General features: G+C 43.6%; 1 protein-coding gene across 1 annotated transcript; it reads right to left on the bottom strand.

The window, feature by feature from the left end:
- Positions 1–413: 413 nt before the first annotated feature.
- LOC134980691 (alpha-1-antiproteinase-like) lies at positions 414–19277 on the bottom strand. The gene is made up of 5 exons (XM_063947618.1): positions 19177–19277; positions 9352–10046; positions 5719–5983; positions 2727–2874; positions 414–653 (listed from the first exon to the last, which is right to left on the bottom strand). Exons 2-5 carry the CDS (start codon positions 10040–10042, stop codon positions 465–467), a joined length of 1293 nt encoding a protein of 430 aa, XP_063803688.1. The 5' UTR covers positions 10043–10046; positions 19177–19277; the 3' UTR covers positions 414–464.
- Positions 19278–19871: the final 594 nt, after the last annotated feature.

Raw genomic sequence — 19871 nt, 5'->3', positions numbered from 1 at the left:
GATGAGCAGGCTGAGTGACTGCAGACAGACAGAAGGTCCAAGCAAATGCAACAGCCTTTCTTGCCAAAAGGCATTTAGATATTGTTGGAACCATAGTTTCCTTTTACATGTACCCAGCTTTGTTCATTATTGAGGAGCTGAGACATACTAATAGACTGAGCTTTGTACACCTGAATGGAGTGTGTTAATCTGCCACACAACTGATCTAACGCTATCCATGAACGTAGCTGTTCCAGCTGGAGAAGATTCTTCTGTTTGGTGTTGGAGCTGGGCAGCCAGATCTCCTCCATCATCAGTGAAGCTTGTTTGGTTCATCTTCTTATGGTATTTAGCAACATGTGCAATGATTTGACCCGATCTGTTTTAACTTATTACCAGCAAAACATAACAAAGTTCACAAATGATCAAATAGATACAGTATAATATTTTATTCAGAGGAAACTAGGCATAGGATTTGAACAGAGTTATTTCTCAGGATTTGCAATTTTTGCAGTGAAGAGAACACTCCTGCTAGGGGGGTGGTATATTGATATCATGAATGGGTGGTCGCCGACAACCCGTAGAGGAAGCGACATTGGGATGGCCTCAAGTGCTGTGGATCCAGCAGCCTCTGTTCCCTTCTCATCAACCGTCAGTACAGCTTTATGGATAGCCTATGGGGATCAAGGAAAATCATCATATTATAAAAAGAAAAACCATTCTCTGTGCCAATTATACCCATTTTCCGATCATCAAATAACCAGGGTTATTGCCGGGTCTATCCAGGTCAGGCCTCAGTGGAAACGGCTCCAAAAAAAATAACCCGGGTCAAGTGACCTTGCAATCAGACCTGCGAAACGAGCATGGTTGAACATGTGTAGGACACGGATTATACGGCAATGGAAACGGACCCTACCCGGGTTCTGTGACTCGGGTAATGCTTCTATGCGGTCATTGGAGCTTCTGGGGCACTGGCAGATGATGTCATTTGCCAGTGCCCCACAGAGACAGCACATGCAGCCATCCCAGCAGCTGCTACACAGTCTGACCCACAGCTCGATCCTCAGCCTGACCCTCAGCCTGAAAAAGTCAATTTCTAATGACATCCATAGGGTTCTGCGGGGCTGAACTGGGTTCAGTGTAAACGGGGCAGAACCGGACAGGAACGGGGTTGGAACCATGTTCAAAATACCGGGTTGCACCCAGGATTTTGGTGGAAAAGGGATAGTTATATAGGTATTTAGGTTACAAAAATTACACAAATTTTTTGCGTTTCATGCTGTGTTACCAGATAGGTAAATTGGTCAATAAAATACAATTTAATACAAAATATTAGGATTAAAGGATAAAGAAATGGTTAAATTAATAATATGATCTGCTAGGAATTGATCAATGCTTAGAAATGATTTTGAGCACTGTGAATCGTTTGCAGATATTTCATAGAAAGAAGTTGAGTAAATAGGTTGTGTTCAACAGTTGATATGCATAACATGTACCAAATACAGAATTAGTTACGTAATCAAGTTTTGTATATGTTCAAGTACTACTCTACCACAGAGGTATACTGTATAGGACTGAACAGGTTCTGCTTATACCATAAAGTAATTACATGGACACTAGTATGTACAGATGTTTGGGGAGTGTGTTCTCGTAGATCATAATCTTAATTCAAAATACCTATGGCTATTACACACTGAGTTGTCTGTTGGCCAGTGTAGGCCAAGCCAGGGTCACGGAAACCTTAGATCGATTTTCTAACAGCAAGAGGTCGTAGTTATTGCTAAAAATACAGACATGATGGACCTCAGGCATGGTGGATCTTATCTACATGCTAAGATGCTTTCATATAGAGTGTTGAAGGACATAAATTCCGTCTACTGCACAGTCACACAGCCCTAGGTACCAAGCCACAAAGAGCTAGTGCTAACTGCTAAATGGGGTGGTCTTCTGTATGCCGAATGTCGGGATCAGTATACCGGCGCCGGAATCCCGACACCCGGCATACCGACAACTATTCTCCCTCGTGGGGGTCCACGACCCCCCTGGAGGGAGAATAAAATAGTGTGGCGCCGGCATACCATACTACACCCGCTAAATGCATAGACTGTCACTGAACAGCTGATCACTAAACAGCTCTTAACATATACTAAAGCAAAAGGAAACATCTATTTCACTGGGTCTAATGGATAAAAAGTGAAAGTAAAAAAAAAAGGATATTCTGAGCCAAATTCAGCTTTTTAGCACAATCTGCAATCCTTACTGAATTAGGCTCAAAATTAGGCCATTTTCTCGATCGGATCGGCTGCATGTGATGACATGCAGCCACCCCGAAAACGCCGCCGACACCCTCCCTGTTTCCCCACCGCCACCCTGCAAATGCCCGTTCGCCGCCCCGGAAACTCCTCTGCAAGTCAATAAGCAGAGTCATTAGCAGTTAATGTGCTCCAATCGCCTTAACTGCTCGCGCAGGATGGGACCTGCGTGCGCGCAGAGCACACCTTTCTCAAAAATTGTGATGCGACTTGAATAAGGGCCTTTGTACTTTCTTTCTATCTACCATCTATCACTAATCAGGAGCTGCCATGTTATAACACACACCTTGGCCGAAGTTTTAATAATGTTAGACAGTATTTAATCTTGAAATGTGAAATTAGTATGTGTATGTATATATATATATATATATATATATATATATATATAAATAAAATTAATATATAAAAAATTAAATTGACAACATTAAATCTCACCTTAGAAATTTTTAGACTGGGTGCTCCTGTGATCCCAGAGAGATCAGCGCTGTCCGTAAACATATCTACAAGTCCCAATTTACTTAATATCTCTTTAAGGTCAAGTGAGCTGGAAATGGAGAACTTAGGGATTGATAGTGTCACTACCCTGTATAGAAAGAACAGAAATAGAAAATTGTGAATGGCACAAAGAAAAAGATAAATATATATATTTATTTTTAAAGCTGTAATTTGACAAATGTCCATCACTCTATTCCCAGGTAAAATCTCTACTAAACCTAATCTTCATTCTGCCCAATATTGCAGATTCCAGTTTTGGGACACGTTGGGGCAGATGTACTAAGCCCGGAGAAGGGATAAAGAAGTGATAAGTGCAAGATGATAACGCACCAGCCAGTGAGCTCCTTAAATTTTTCAAATCTATAATGATTGGCTGGTGCGTTATCACCTTGCACTTATCACTGCTTTATCACTTCTCCAGGGTAATAAATCTGCATACCCCCCAACACAACCCTCTCCAGGAGGGACAGAATGCTCTGCTCCTGGACTTTCCTCTAAATGTATGATTGCCATCACCTGTGCTGAAACAACTTTTTTATCCATTAACCTATTCAACACGGGTGTAGTAGGGTATGCCGGCGGCCGGGCTCCCGGCGACCAGAATACCGGCGCCGGAATCCCGACCGCCGGAATACTGACAGCTGGGCGAGCGCAAATGAGAAATGAGCCCCTTGCGGGCTCGCTGCGCTCGCCACGCTGCAGGCACGGTGGCGCGCTACGCTCGCCACACTATCTATTCTCCCTCCAGGGGGGTCGTGGACCCCCAAGAGGGAGAAAAGATATCGGTATGCCGGCGGTTGGGATTCCGGCGCCGGTATGCTGGTCATTGGGAGCCCGGCCGCTGGCATACAGAAGACCACCTGTTCAACACAGGTGATGGCAATCATAAATTAAGAGAAAAGTCCAGAAGCAGAGCATTCTGTCCCTCCTGGAGAGGGTCATGTTGGGAGGTATGCATCTGCCCCATTGGGTCATAGTCATATACTACACCACATCATGCCCCTGATGTTCCTTGATCATATCCTAATTTGCTTGTCCATGTAAAGGATGGGTCTGTCCTATAACACATGGAATTATTGATCGCTAGGACAGTCACAACTAATATTATGTTCTTATCAAGAGTCATGGGAAAAATGTGCGCTAGCCATACTGCCTATCTACTGTAGGTATATCCTGGACTGCAGTTAGGAATATAACTACTCATACAGTATATGTTGTTGTTTGCAGTTATTGTGGGCATGCCAATATTTTCAGTATAATCCAGATTTATTTATAAATCCTTATAATACCATAGTAATTTACAATAAGGGATGTGTTATTCCTTGCATTTGCATGATAATTTTCAATAGGGACTTAGTATATTATAAAAATTTAGAATAGCGCATGTGTTATTTCTTACAGTATATTTGTATAATAATTTACAATATTGGATGGGCTAATCCTTATAATACCATCATAATTTACAATAGGGATTGAGTTATTCCTGATATTACAATAATTATTTACAATAGGGGCTGTCATTCCTTATATTATCATAATAATTTACAATAGGGATTGTGTCAATCTTTATATTACAGTATTTACAATAGGAGCTTTGAAATTCCTTTTAATAGGACAACAATTTAAAATAGGGGATCTTTTATCACAATTTGGCAAAACCATGCTGCACTGCAGGTGGGGCAGATGTAACGTTCAGAGAGATTTAGATTTGAGTGCAAGGCCGGATTATAGGCGGGGTGGACAGGGTGGTCATCCAGGGCCCCCCACACATTGGTGGCCCCCACAGTGTGACAAACATTGCCCCGATCCAGGCCACTCTGTAGTGTCTGACTGTCTTCATCGGTTCACCCTCCCTCCCTAGCCGGCTCTGAAACCCTAACCCCCTCACAGGCATAATGCCACGACCCACGGATGTATTGGAAAGGGGGAAGGGTCTATTGCATTGAGGTGCCTAGCTGCTTGATTCCAGCAGAAACCTCTGCATCAGCAGATATAGTAACAGGTTGTCCAGTCACATTGGCGGAAATTGGGAGAGGAGAGAAGGCTGGACAACGCAGCACCAGCGAAGAAATGGGACACCGAACAGCCAGATATATTAAAAGGGTGTGTTAGAAAGGTGGGTAGCTGTAGTTGAGGCATCTGATGCACATATGGGTAGTGTCTCTTTGGCTCACTGCTCCTTCTCTCTCTCTATCACTCTATCTTTCTCTCCCCTTCCTGTATCTTGCTCCTCCCATCTCCCTATATCACACTCTCCCTTTTGTACCCCTCAAACGATCACTCTCTTTCTCTTATACCACCTATCTCTCCCTCTCTTGCTCATATCTCTCTCTGCCTCTCTTTCTCTCTCCCTGACAACCTCCCTCTATCTCTCTTGCTGACATCCTCCCTCTCTCCCGCTCGCTTCCACTCCTCATATCTCTATCTCTGACACTCTCTTTCTGACACCATCTCTCTTGCTTTTGCTCCTCTCTCTCTGTCCCCTCTTTCTCTCCCCCTCTGTCCCCTCTCTTTCTCCCCCCTCTCCCTAACTCTCTCTCTCTCTCTTTCCCTGACACCCTCTCTCTTTCTTTCTCCCTGACACCCTTTTGCTTTCTTTCTCTCCCTCTTTTCTCTCCCGGACATTGTCACTCTATTGCTCGTTCTCCCCTCTCTCCCTTCCCTTTGTCTCTCTTTCACTCCCTGCGAACTGTCTCCTGCTCCCCAAGGGGCATGGTAGTGTCAGTGATAGCTAGAAGAGACAAATATATTGGTGGGAGCACCCATAACTTCGTTGCCCCGGGGCCCCCACTAGTCTGTTTGGGAGGGCTGTGTTCAAACTAAAGTTTAAATTGCTCAGTACCTCCTACACATAATAGCATTACTTGTGTAATACTGTCTATTTATATTATAAGATTCCCAAGATTAGTATATAATGGAAATGTTTTCCTACTGTCGGTGGAATGACTTCTTCCATTTCTTTATTGCTGCATAACTATAGTTCTCTTTCACGTCTTTCTGCTTTCCTTCTTTTGGAAAGATAAATAACGAACTGGCGTTTCCTTTATAGGGTATTGCTATCACAATGGCGTCCTCGTTGTTTGCGACATTGTAGAAACCAGTTCTCGTCATGAAAGGCACCTTCACAGTTGTGTTCTCATTCACATGAAAATCTCCTTCCGTTGTGTCTTTCTCATCAAACGGGTGTTCCCACTTCCCTAATAAGAAATGGAGGGAAAATATATGATTATTTTTATTTTTAGATGGTAATGCATTGTAACAAGAAAGTTTGAATGATCACAGTAGTAAGGAACATGTGGCTGAGTGGCTCTCCAGCAGTTGTGGGAGTATAAATCCCACCAAGCCAAAGACTGTCAAGAGACTTACACAGTGAATATGGCACCATTAACACTTTTACTGTAGACTTTAGGGTCAATACTATTGGAGGTGAAGGGGGCATAAAAACGCTAGCCAGGGCACAGAAACGCCAACAATGGCACTGCAACCAGTCCACTTTGTGGCCTGACCTTCCCCCATACTCAGAAATTCGAGTACATGCCCGTATGGGGCTATGAACAACAATCGCTGAGTCAATAGTACCGCAGGTACAACCTATAGAAGCAGCTATTTCCCTATTTCCACACTCAATGATGACATTTTGCTAGGAGTGTAAGCTATGGTCAATTGACGTTGAACGCCATGCCCTCCAAGGAAAACAGTTTAGAACTTTACTGTCATATTCTCTGCCATTATCCCACTTTGGCACATGAAGGGGTAATGCAGGTGTACACAATAATGTACCACACACTTACATAGCCTGTGGTGGCCGTGATAGTTATATACTACCAGCATTGAAAGTATCAGATGATTTAACCATAGTACAGTCTCTATTATTGAGACGCTATCGGGACACCTCCGTCCTTAATGGAGGACACAGAGGAAGACATATTGACAAGCTGCGCAATAGCACATTTTGACCGGAAGGTCGCAGTGACGCAGCTCCTACAGTCAATGTCGGGATGTAAGAAAAGACGGGAGAGCTATGCAAAGAAAAAACTATAAGAGAATTCTAGAAGGTGGTAAATATTGTTTTATGCCATTTACACTGCAAATCTAGATATATAGGAATTTCTTAACTATTTAATGCATACAAAGTGCATATTTCACATTATCTGACATACAGAACAGAGCTAGACCCTGATTAGCAGCTGTAAATTACAGATACATATCATTCATTGCCATACTGTAGATATGTGTATTGCTAGACATATATTGCACCAAGGGGGTAATTCCAAGTTGATAGCAGCAGGATTTTTGATAGCAATTGGGCAAAACCATGTGCACTGCAGGGGAGGCAGATATAACATGTGCAGAGAGAGTTAGATTTGGGTGGGTTATTTTGTTTCTGTGCAGGGTAAATACTGGCTGCTTTATTTTTACACTGCAATTTAGATTGCAGATTGAACACACCCCACCCAAATCTAACTCTCTCTGCACATGTTATATCTGCCTCCCCTGCACTGCACATGGTTTTGCCCAACTGCTAACAAAAATCCTGCTGCGATCAACTTGGAATTACCCCCCAACAACACACCATTACCATAGTTACATAGGTCACCACCATATGGTCGACATGCATTAGGTCGACCGGTACAAAAGGTCTACAAGTTCAAAAGGTTAACATGGCAATGGTTGACACAAGTTTTTTTTATTTTTTTTATTTTTATTTTACATTCTACATCATTTACTATCCTCGTGGAGTATTAGTGGGAATAGTAACCTGTGCCATGTGCAGTGAGACACTGCGGCAGAAGCATGGTGAGTTTCGTGAGCCCGCAAGGGTACACATTTCCACTAATTTAGCTTAGATATGGTTAAATGTACAAAATGACACAGAAAAGACAGAAAAAATTGTGTTGACTATTTTGGTGTCGACCATTTCCATATTGGTTTTGACCCTGTCGACTTTTTATACCTGTCAACCTTTTGTACTGTCTACCTTTTCCATGTCAAACTTTAAACCTTGTCGACCTTTTGACCATCTCAACCGAATGCATGTTGGCCAGATTATGTCGAGCTACTGACTGTCAACCTATTAATTGCCAATCTTTTACTCCACACCTGTCTCTAGTGCTGCCAATATGTTGTACAAATACCCACCAACTCCAAGGCACCCCCCAATTATTACAGGCTGCAGACTCACACACCTCAACAGTAACTGTATATTGGGCAGATACCACCCAATGTCATTGTTCAGGCATATAATGCAGAAGACACGCCTCCACAGCCATAACCAGTTGCACACAGACCCAGTAGCGGATTTCCCACTAGGCACGTGAGGCATGTGCCTAGGGGCGGCACTTGTTGGGGGTGGCATACATGGTTGATATATACATATATTTAGTTATAAAATGCTGGGGGTAAGACAATGGGCAGCAAATTGTGGTCCAGGAGTTGGACCCTGATTGGGTAGAAATGTGTCGGCGGGAGGATCAGCGGCACAAGGGGTCTGGTCTCGAGACAGAGAGCCGGTGGACGACCAACGGCAGAAAAGCCCTCAAGTGCACAGCTCCGGGTAGTAAGCTCTATTCTCGGAGGAGGGGGAACGCCGTGCCTAAATTTGGTATCCGGGAGGTCCGGTGAGATAACTCCTTGCTTGAAATCTAATGCCGAACTGTGATACCTGCTGAGATTTGTACTGTCTAGAGCAAAGAAAAGTCAGTTTTGTTTTTCATTTTTTAAAGTTTTGTAAAAATTTTTTTCATATTTAACTTTTACTGTGATTGGACTGCATATATTTTGCGGATGTGATTCTTGGAAGTGATAGTGGCTACATATAAATGGAAGAAAACAGAACTGTTTGAGCATAAAACTGAATGAAGACAGCACTGTAAAGATTCCCAAGGTCTCTTGTTTTGCTTTGTATTGTGTTGTGCTGATTGGCTGATCAGCATTCTCTTGGAAATCACAGCTGCAGTTTATTCTTAAGCGCTCTAAGAAGGATCCCACACTGTGTGTGTATTCTACTCCTACCCATCCCCAACTGCTCGCCATTTGTTGCTCAAACATTTCATCCTACTCCCCTGCCCCAGGCCATACCACTCACCTGGAAGTCGGCCCACTTCAATCAAGGACATAAGAACTCACTGGTCCTGAATGGTCCTAGAACCTGCAGGCCAGTTGCAGAAGGACACTGGGAGGAAATGAAGTTGCCAGGTTCATTCAGCTTTATAGTTGCTTAATGGTCAGCATGGTGTGGTGACCCTGGGACACAAAACCCACCTGGCACTGCTACGGTCACCAAGTAGCAGCCAGTGTTCTCTTTCCAAGATGATACAGAAGAATACTTCGATCATGTCTTAGTGGACTACACAACAAAAAACTTTATATTTAATTAGACTCTGATATGCAAATATCAGAAGTTTGATCAAGGCAGTATACTGTATGAATATTAGTGAACTATGAAAGAATATGTTATAATAGATTCCTTTATATGTTAGGTTTAGTGGTTCTTTAGGGACAACAAGATATATACCAAACTCTTCACAACATGTAGGACACAGTCTATCTCTGCAAAGTGGCTTACCTTTGAAATAAATATAGTTAACCAAATATAAAGCTGCATCCTGGCTTACAGTGCTTAGCAACTCAGGAATCAGGCCATGTGTATTCTTTGCCACATAGTCGTTGATCTGCTTGGTAGCTTCTTCAGGTTTTTTGAAGTCTGTAGAAAATGCTTCTGAATGGTAGAGATTCTTGGCGTCATCTAAGAACTTTGGCTGGATTTTACGTGTGTTCTCTATGAAGAGAGCGTTCCCATTGTTAAGCTGCAGCTCACTGTCTTCCTTATTCAACATTTCCAGGAGATGATTATAACTCTCATGGATGTCATTTTCTGAGATCTTAGAGGTGTTGAAATCAAGTACTTCTAAGATTTGATTGTGAGTTTGGGCCCTGGCACCAAGCAGTAATAAAGCTAATGATGTAGCAATACCAATTGGGGAATAGACAATGTTCTCAGAGGGGTTTTCTGAAACTATTTGCCTGAAAAGCTTAAATGCGAATTCGGAATTCTGATTTGCTATTCTGTGGCAGGCCAAGGATTCATTTGAATGATGGTGGTGCTTGTGATCGCCTTTCTTGTGATGGTCATCTTTGTGATCATGATGATCTTTGTGGTGGTCATCTTTGTGGTCATGATGATCTTTGTGATGGTCAGCAAAGGCCACTCTGCAAAGTAGCACCACGGTCAAGGACAGAAACAGAACGCCCCTCATCCTTCTGAAAGAGAAAACCAAACCAAAGCCTGAGAGAGGGTAGACCATCGAACTCCCAAAAAAGTAAAAAGATAATAAATGTATTCTTTTTTAATAGAGGAATTATACACTTTCTTTTTCTGTACATGCTTTCACCTTCCTGTACATGTTATTCAGTTTATAAATTAAGAATAAAGGATTAGGGGTTCTATGTACTGAGACAAAGATAAAGTGGGCCGAGACTCAGGGATCTATGGGTCTAATTCAGACCTGATCGCAGCAGCTACATTTTTCTCTAATGGGCAAAACCAAATGCACTGCAAGGGGTGTCAGATATAACATGTGCAGAGAGATAACATGTGCAGAGAGTTAGATTTAGGTGGGGTGAGTTCAAACTGAAATCTAAATTGCAGCGTAAAAATAAAGCAGACAGTATTTACTCTGCACAGAAACAAAATAACCCACCCAAATCTAACTCTCTCTGCACATGTTATATTTGCTCCACCTGCAGTGCACATGGTTTTGTCCATTAGAGAAAGATTTTGCTGCTGCGATCAGGTCTGAATTAGGCCCTATTTACTAAACATGGAGCCTCTCTCCAAGGCTTAAGGTGTGTACACACAGTGAGATCCTTGCTATGCCCGATATTAACTATGCGATTTCCCTTGAACTCCCCCAGAGCACAGATAGCACAGATTTTGACTATCTGTACTTTCGATTTTGTCTATGTACGATTTTGACAAAGTGACAATTTTGACTATACTTTTTACTAGATTGTACACTAGATAGTAAATATTGACTTGCCTGCACAGTCTATCTAGTCTTTCCAATACTGACCCCACGGGAGCGCGCATCGGGATCGAATCTGTATCGCAAGCTGCCTAACACCATGAGATATGCACTAACTTTTCATAAGATTTTGACTATATAGTCAAAATCTCACAGATTTATCTCACCGTGTGTACACATATCACCTTGTGTTTTGCACTAACTTTCCTTAAGATTTTGACTATATAGTAAAAATCTTACAGATTTATCTCACTGTGTGTACACACTTTTAGTATATATACCCCTAAATTCTATTTTGCAACTACAACACTCAGGGGGAGATTAAGCAGTGATAAGAGTGGAGAAATAAGCATACCTCCCAACTTTGTCCCGTCGGCAAGAGGGACACAGCGTTCCCAAAAATGGGGCGTGGTCTATGGAAAAGGGGGTGTGGCTTAGCAGAAGACCCGCAATCGCGAGCCACGCCCTGTTTTCATCACTGAGGGGGCATGCCCAGCGCTCTGTGATCCGCTGGCATGCCCCCTCTCCCTCTGTCTGCACTGAATAGACGCTGCTCTGCTAAGCAGGGCTGCGAGAGACGGAGCCTCCCAACTGCCCCCCCACCACGGGACACTGCGGCCCGCGGGTGGGACAGCGGGACAGTCCCCAAAACCGGGACTGTCCAGCGAAAATCGAGACAGTTGGGAGGTATGAAATAAGCCAGTGGAGAAGTTGCCCATGGCAACCAATCAGCTGCTCCGTATAATTTTATATTATGCAAATTATAAGTTACTTCAGTGCAGCCTAATACTGCCTTGTACATCTCCCCCTCAGTCCCAACAATGACTTAGACTTTGAAATATTGTCACTTTTGTAAACCCTATTAGCTCTCATTCTCATAGAGGTCAGTACCTGCTCAGCCAACCACTAATGGGCAGTAAATTATTGTTTATGATTGGCTATTCAATGCTGTGAACAATGCATTTCAGTGGGCTATACAGTACATACGAATTCAGAGATGGGTGGCATTGCTAACATACTTTGGGGTTGATGTATCAGCGAAAAGAGTGGAGAAGTGAACCAGTGAAAAAGTTGCCCATAGCAACCAATCAGCTTTGCGGTAGCATGTAGCATGTACATTCTAAACAAAGATACTGTAGGTAGCAGCTGATTGATTGGGCAACTTCTCCGCTCTTTTCACCGCTTGATACATTAACCCCTTTAATTGGTACACTAGAGGTAGCCCTAGATTTAAGACAACTATAGCTGAGCAGCAAAATACAATCCCCATTTTTAGTATGCTAGATGCAAGATGTGATTATTACCATCTAACCGTATTTTCTGCGTTTTAAAATGCAATATTTTTAAAAGAAATAAATAAAGAAAAAAAATACATTATTATAAAAATCAGTAAACTTGACATGAAGATGGGAGGGCCCTGATGTCCGCCATATCACGTAACCAGCCCAAAAACATTTTCTATAACCGTGAATTGGAGCAGGTAATGCGTGTAGATGAGAGACACAGACCTGGCGCTGAGCAGAGGGTTTTGAGATGGGAAAAATGTGGAGATAAGTATTCAGGGCGGGATGTATCAATGTAAAAAATGCTGTAAAACCACTGAAAACAACTTTGTGCCCATGGGGGGGTCATTCCGACCCGATTGTTCACCGCAGTTGTTCGAAGCCCCGCGATCGGGTCGGAACTGCGCATGTGCCGGCGCCGAAGTGCCCAACGCATTCCGGACGGCCAAAGGCCGTCGTTCCCTAGCGATCGCCTCTGCTGGATTGACAGGCAGAGGCGGTCGCTGGGCAGGAGGGGGCGGCATGGTGGCGTTTGGCCACTGTTTTGGGAGCGCAGTCCGGACAGCGCAGGTGTGACCAGACTGTGCAGGGGGGGGGGGGGGGGGGGTGTCACACGCAGCCGCTGCAACCAGGGGCAGTGACGAGCAACTCCCGGTCAGCGGTAGGAGCTGCGCTGGCCGGGAGTTACTCAGCAAGTACAAAAGCATCGCCGATGCTTTTGTACTTATGCGGGGGAAGGGGGGGTGGACATACATGCGGGGCGGCCTAGCCCTGTGCTGGGCGTCCCCCCGCATGTCTGGGAACACGATCGTAGCTGTGCTGAATTTAGCACAGCTACGATCAACTCAGAATGACCCCCAATATGCATTAAGCTCCAGAAAGCATAACTTTCCAGAACTTGTGCTCCTCTATAGGTAACACCAGCAGGATGTCTATTTAGATTTTTATCACCTATGGGTTAATACACTAAACACTGATTGATTTAATTTAGATTTTAATAGATTAATAGATTAACATTGATGTCGTGTTTCAGGCTCTAAATCACGGGTTTACTTAAAGACTTTATCAAAAAATTATCTGTTATGCTTCCCATACACCTAAAGATTTATTGTCAGATCTGGACAGTTGGAATGAAAACCTGGTAACGGATGAGCGCAAATGACAGCTGTCCATTTTCTTCTAAATGTCGTTAAACTGGCAAAAGCAGACGTGGATTTAACGAATTTGTCTGATTGACCATTTCTGTCTGTTTTCCAGTGTTTGGGAGAAAATAGTCAATTGTCCATTACCAGATTTCATTCCAACCAGCCGGATCTGACAATAAATCTGTAGGTGTATGACCAGCTTCAGTAAATGTGCAATTTAGACCCTGAAACATGACATTGATGTTTATCGATTTTAAAGTGATCAAATCAATCTTTGATAAATTGACCCCTAATTCTCACTTTAGTCACACCTATTTAATGTATTTAATGTTTTTAGCAATATTTAGATCATACTTGCCTACCTGACCCTCTCCATGAGGGAGAAAATGCTCTGTTCCTGGACTTTCCTGGTATTGTATGATTGCCATCACCTGTGGTGAGCTAGTTAATTGATAAGAAAGGTGTTTCACCACAGGTGATGGCAATCATACATTACCAGGAAAGTCCAGGAACAGAGCATTTTCTCCCTCATGGAGAGGGTCAGGTAGGCAAGTATGATTTAGATGGCACTATGGTTATAGATACCTATTTTAAAATATTTATTAAAAGTTATAGTTTATAATTTTTATATGTCATGAATACATAATTATTTTCTTCCTTGGTTGCAAACAGGTTCTATAGTTGTTGATACTGTATAAGTGACAGATATTGTCATTTCCATAAAAGGTGTACACGGCCCCTATGTGGTGTACACGGCCCCTATGCTGTGCACACGGGCCCATGGGACCAGGGGGTCGCACATCACATACCTTGCACCCATAAAATTATACTTATCCATTGGGAGTTCCACGGTGGCTGGTACGGGATGCAGTTTATTTGCCGGAATCCGGACAGCCGACAATGCCGACAGCCGGAACCCAGGTGCACAAGTGCTATTCCCACTCGTGGCTGTCCAACAACCGATAGAGTGAGAACAGAACCTGTGGCGAGTGCAGGGAGCCACTGAGCCGCGCGTTTTGCAGCGCGTTATGAGCCCACACGGGGACTCTTTGTGCCCCCCACTGCCGGCATACTGGCGGCCGGGATGCCGTTGTTAGTATACTGACAGACGGCATCCCGTCCGCTGGTATATCATACTGCTCCTGCCGATACTGCCGACAGAAATCATTGGGAAAATTTTAATTTTCTCTGTGATTTGCCCATGCACAATATAGCTGTCCCACGGGAACAAAGTGTGGACGCCATGTTCTCAGAGAGCTGCGCATGTAGTAGACCATACTTGCCTACCTGACCCTCTCCATGAGGGAGAAAATTCTCTGTTCCTGGACTCTCCTGGTAATGTATGATTGCCATCACCTGTGGTGAGCTAGTTAATTGATAAGAAAGGTGTTTCACCACAGGTGATGGCAATCATACATTACCAGGAGAGTCCAGGAACAGAGCATTTTCTCCCTCATGGAGAGGGTCAGGTAGGCAAGTATGTTGGAGACTCTGGCACAAAGCCTACAGCGCTGCCAGAGGGGAGGGGTCTACACGGTGTCTGCATACAGAACTTCTCCTCTCCTAAAACGCCCCTGGTCCAACGCTGTGTGATGGAGGTCAGTTCACAAGATGAATACCTTAACCAGGTCATCGGTTTATTAACCAGGCAGAACAGGTTTGCATGATGACAGAGGGTTAATGCAGCAGGTATGCAGACCCTCCAACATGACTCACCCCACTAGGTACAAAATGCTCTGTTCCTGGACTTCCCTCTTAATTTATGATTTCCATCACCTGTGATGAACTAGTTAAATGATAAGAAAGCTGTTTCTTCACAGGTGATGGCAATAATACATTAAGAGGGAAGTCCAGAAACAGAGCATTTTGTACCTAGTGGGGCGGGTCATGTTGGAGGGTATGGGTATGTACAGCATATATACAATGGATGCACTAGATCCAGCCCAGAACGTTCGGAGTAACACAGGTGGTGTGCGGGCACACATTTGTGTGTACACTACACATACAGTGGTGGCAATGGGGTATGCACACACTGCAGATATATGTACTGGTATAATGGTGATAATATAATGGAACACGAATAATACTGTCTTTCTTATGGAGACTCTCAGGGGCACATCCTTACTGTATAGAGGAAGAAGTTGAAGACATATGGTATGGTTGTGTATGCGGAAACTTATGGGTTTCCCTGTACATTCAATGCAGATTCTGCATTTAAAAAAAATATTTTTCTTGGCATTAGTCTCTGGGGATTGCTGTGGGGTTCCCACAGCTAATTGAATCAGACAGTGCTATCAATTTGCTGCAGGGTAAACCTGCAGCTAATTGAATCCCCCCTTAGAGATATTACCATGGAGTGATAGTAATAAAATAGTCTCTTGCATTGTTAAAAAAAAAAATCATATAATAAACTAAGTCAGCTTTTGAAAATTGTGTTATTTGTGAACATTGACTAAGGGTTAGATGTATTAAACCTTCTATGTGGCTAAGGGGAGACGTATAAAGCATGTAGTTAGCACCCCGGCACCCAGGATGCTGGCGGACAGAAGACCGGCGCCGAAATCCTGGCACCACTCTGAATTACGACAGCAGAATTCCAACACCCAACATCCCCAATGTAAGTATCGGGGAGGTTAGGGTACGGGAGGGGAGGTTAGGGTTAGGCAGCGAGAAGGAAATGTTAGGGTTAGGCTGCGGGAATGGAGGCAGAGTCGGCCATAGGCATAGGCAAACTAGGCAATTGCCTAGGGCAATTGATATGTCTAGGGGCATCAGCAGCTTCTACTGATTAATATGATATGCGGCATGCCTATATTCTGTGTGTAGCATTTCATAGGCAGATACAGCCACAGTCTCACACAGTATATAGGCATGCTGCATATCATTTTAATCAGTAGAAGCTGCTTGTGCATCCTAGCCACATAGCAATGCAAATAAGATGCATTTTCATTTAAAAAAAGTGCCCGACGTTAGCATTGAGGCAAGATTTATGAGGACACATCTGTATCCAAGCAGAGGCAGAGGTCACAGTGTTAGTGGCAGTGTGAGTGCTGTGTGCATGTGAGTGGGTTGGTTCTGCAGTAGTGTTCAGAATATGTGTAAGGAGCATTATGCATGTCATGTAAAAATGCATTAATAATTTGCAAGATATGTGTAAGGGGCCACTATGTGTGTCATTATGTGTATAAGTGCATTAATAATGTGCGGCATATATGTAACAGGGTACTTCTGTATGTGTGTCATTATGTGTAAAGGTGCACTAATAATGTGCAGCAAATGTGTATGGGGCACTATGTGTGTCATTATGTGTATAAGGGCATTAATAATGTGCAGCATATGTGTAAGGGACATTATGTGTAAAAGGGCATTAATAGAGGTTGTCATAATGTGTAAGGCACATTATGTTTATAAGGACATTAATAATGTGTCTCATATGTGTAAGTGCCATTACTCTGTGGCATTATGTGTATAAGGTGCTCTACTATGTGGCGTTGCGTATAGAAAGGGCACTACTGTGTCATCTAATGTGAATAAAGAGCAATAGGGTGTGGTGTAATGTGAATAAGGAGCAATTCAGTGTGATGTAATGTGAATAAGGAGCAATTCAGTGTGATGTAATGTGAATACGGGGCTCTACTGTGAGGAGTAACGTTTATAAGGTAAAGTGAAATTACTGTGGGATGTAATATGAATTATGGACACTATCACATGATCAAATGTGAATAAAGTTGCAGTACTATGTGGTGTAATTGGAATTGTGGTTACTATTGTGTGCCTTGCCAGCAAAAACACACCCCTTTTTGGGCTGTGCTCCAAATGTGCGAACTGTTCCTATTTAAAATATAGGGGGTACAAACACCAAAATAAGGACTGCTATGGATGAGGGGTGATGGTGCTGGGAAAGAGGTGCAAGGTTAGAGGCGGAACCATCGGTGGTGCTAGGGGGCACCAGACAAAATCTATGCCTAGGGCATCATATTGGTTAGGGCCGGCTCTGAATGGAGGGTAGGGTTAGGCAGCGAGAAGGAAATGTTAGGGTTAGGCTGTGGGAGGGAAGGGGAGGGTTAGACTGCAGAATGGAGAGTTAGGCTGTGGAAAGGAAGGGTTAGGCTGTGGGAGGGGAGGGTTAGGGTTAGACTGCAGGAGGGGAGGGATAGGCTGCATGAAGGAAGGGTTAGGGTTAGGCTGAGGAAGGGGAGGGTTAGGCTTAGGCTGCAGTAAGCAAGGGTTTAGGGGGGTACACACATAGCAATGTGTGCTTAAATTCTAAGCAATCTGACTAGATTGCTTAGAAAAGAAGCACACATCAGATCGCTCACTTCACCGCTGGGTGAAGTGAGTGTCCCCCTCCCCCCTCACTCACTGTGTGCTGAGCGGGGGGAAGGGGGGGGGGGAGGTGTGCTGAGCATTCTGTGATAGATCGTTCAGCACACATCTCCCCGTGTGTTCCCCCCTTTAGAGTTAGGTTGCGGGAGGGGAGGGTTAGGCTGCAGGAAAGAAGGGTTAGAGTGTGGGAGGGTTAGGGCTAGGCTGTGGAAGGGTAGGTTAGGGTTAGACTGCGAGGGGGGGGGGGTTAGGCTGCAGGGAGGGAGCGTTATAGAGAGGCTTATGTTCCTTACAAAAAGGTGTTGGGATTCTCACTGTCGGGATGCCGGTGTCACTGCTGACATCCTCAATGCTGGGATCCCATATCACACCCGCCTGCAGATGTGCTGCACAGCAGAAATATAATGTGCTTCCTACTGTAGATATTATGCACGGTAAAAGTCACAGACATTAATTTTTAACCATATTAAAGCCAAACTTTTTTTTTTTACAAATAGCAGGAATCTGGGAAGACTAATAATATGCATAATAAAATTACAGTGGCGGGTACCTTATATAGTATATTACACAAGATTCCCTAATGAACAGTGATTGATGACATCAAAATGCGTTTGTTCATTTATGTCTAAGAATATAAATGTCAACAGTTTCACATTTGTCTCAGTAGAGATAACAAAATACAAAAAGTCAAATCATGAATTAAAACCCAGTCAATCATTATGTTGCATATTTAGCAATTTTTGGCTTTTAGACCCGATAATTATAATTTCTTCTCACTGCTATTTGCGCCAATAAAAATGATTCTTTGCTGAATGTATCGGAATACACATCCAGGGACAGAGACTTTAAAAAGAGACCATCCCTGCGATGCGACAGAAGTGAAGTGATCCTTAATAAGTTGCGGCTCCACAGGCGGGCTGCAGCGCAGTCCAAAGTTCAAATAGGGGAGCCATTCCACTTGCCAGGGAGTCAGTTTGGGATGACAGTTGGTGGCAATCTCCTTTGAAATTTGGACTGCGCTGCAGCCGCACCTCTGCAGCCGCCACTGTCGGTAATGCAATTATTTCACTTCTCTATCGGGATGCTGACAGCGAATGTGCAGCGACCATTGCCAGACAGGATTCCTCCAGAACCCTGTTCCAGTAATTGTGCCATCCGTAGTCCATAGACTACAGCAGCTATCAGCCATAAAAACTTATGGGGGCTGCATATGCTTTCAGTAAATATTGGAGATACTGTATCTGTTGTGTTCCCTCATTGTTACATTGGGGTGGGGGTCCTTAATATTTTTAGGAACCCCTTGAAAACAGGAGATTATTTGCGGATATCCCACAAGTAAAGTATTATTTGATAAATAGGTCCCTGTGGGACGAATTCAATTAACTGTGATGTTCCATCGTAACCTCATGGGATAATACAGTGCGCGGTCTATTGCATCTTTTAGTTTGCACCTCAGAAAATTCCTCCCAGCTATTGTCGGAGCCTTGCACTGAGTTAGATTGCCCCCTATGTGTCAGAAGCATCCACTGCAGTGTAGGCCCTACATACACCTATGGATACAAAAGAGCAGTTGTTTCCTAAGGAAAGCTCAGTGATAAATCTGTATACTCACTATTTTCAGGGATCTCAGAGAAGCTGTCAGGCTGCTACAGTGGCACTGATGTCTTATATAGGACAGTGTATCCATATACTATTGTGCAAGCAGAGACCTCTCTAAACATTAACCAGATAACCTTCCGGCTGCAGGTTCACATCTGGAGGAGTAAATACTGACCATTTGCATCTATTTGCTTGCACATTGCCTCTGTAAGAAAAAAAATGAGTCACATTTTTATTTTTGCCTGTTTTTGAGCCCATGGGGTATATATACTAATGGGCGGTTTGTCACAGCTGCCGATCATCAGTGGCTTTCAAGGATAGTTTTTAAATGGCAAATGGAATCATTGCTACACCAGCCTGATTCAGCATTGGTTCCTGTTGCAATTTTAAAACTCGTTCAAATCAGCATTAGTGACCACTTTGCTTTCAGTTTCTGGGGGTGGCTGCACTACTGAGCATTTGCGGTCTGCTGAGAGTGCCAAGGAGTGATACCCTATAGGCACTTAGGCAGGGCCGGTTCTAGACCTTGTGGTGCTAGGACGAATGTTTCCTTTGGTGCTCCTCCCCACTGAAAACAGGGACAGTGCACGCCAGAGGCACGCCACAAATATATATAGGGGAGTATTCACAGAATAGTACCAATTTACTGTACATTACACTGTACAGTAGTGTCCATCAGTCATATTACACCACACAGTTATGTCTGTC

The sequence above is a fragment of the Pseudophryne corroboree genome, chromosome 12 (genome assembly GCF_028390025.1).
Source record: "Pseudophryne corroboree isolate aPseCor3 chromosome 12, aPseCor3.hap2, whole genome shotgun sequence".
Classification (NCBI taxonomy): Eukaryota; Metazoa; Chordata; class Amphibia; order Anura; family Myobatrachidae; genus Pseudophryne; species Pseudophryne corroboree.
This window is presented reverse-complemented; position numbering and strand designations above follow the sequence as displayed.

Excerpts from the sequence above, each read along its gene's own strand:
- LOC134980691 (XM_063947618.1), bottom strand. The coding sequence starts at position 10,042 with ATGAGGGGCGTTCTGTTTCTGTCCTTGACCGTGGTGCTACTTTGCAGA. Across the intron at positions 2,875-5,718 it reads AAGAAGTCATTCCACCGACA|GGTAGTGACACTATCAATCC; the intron begins GTAGGAAAACAT and ends CTTTCTATACAG. Across the intron at positions 654-2,726 it reads CCAGTCTAAAAATTTCTAAG|GCTATCCATAAAGCTGTACT; the intron begins GTGAGATTTAAT and ends TGATCCCCATAG.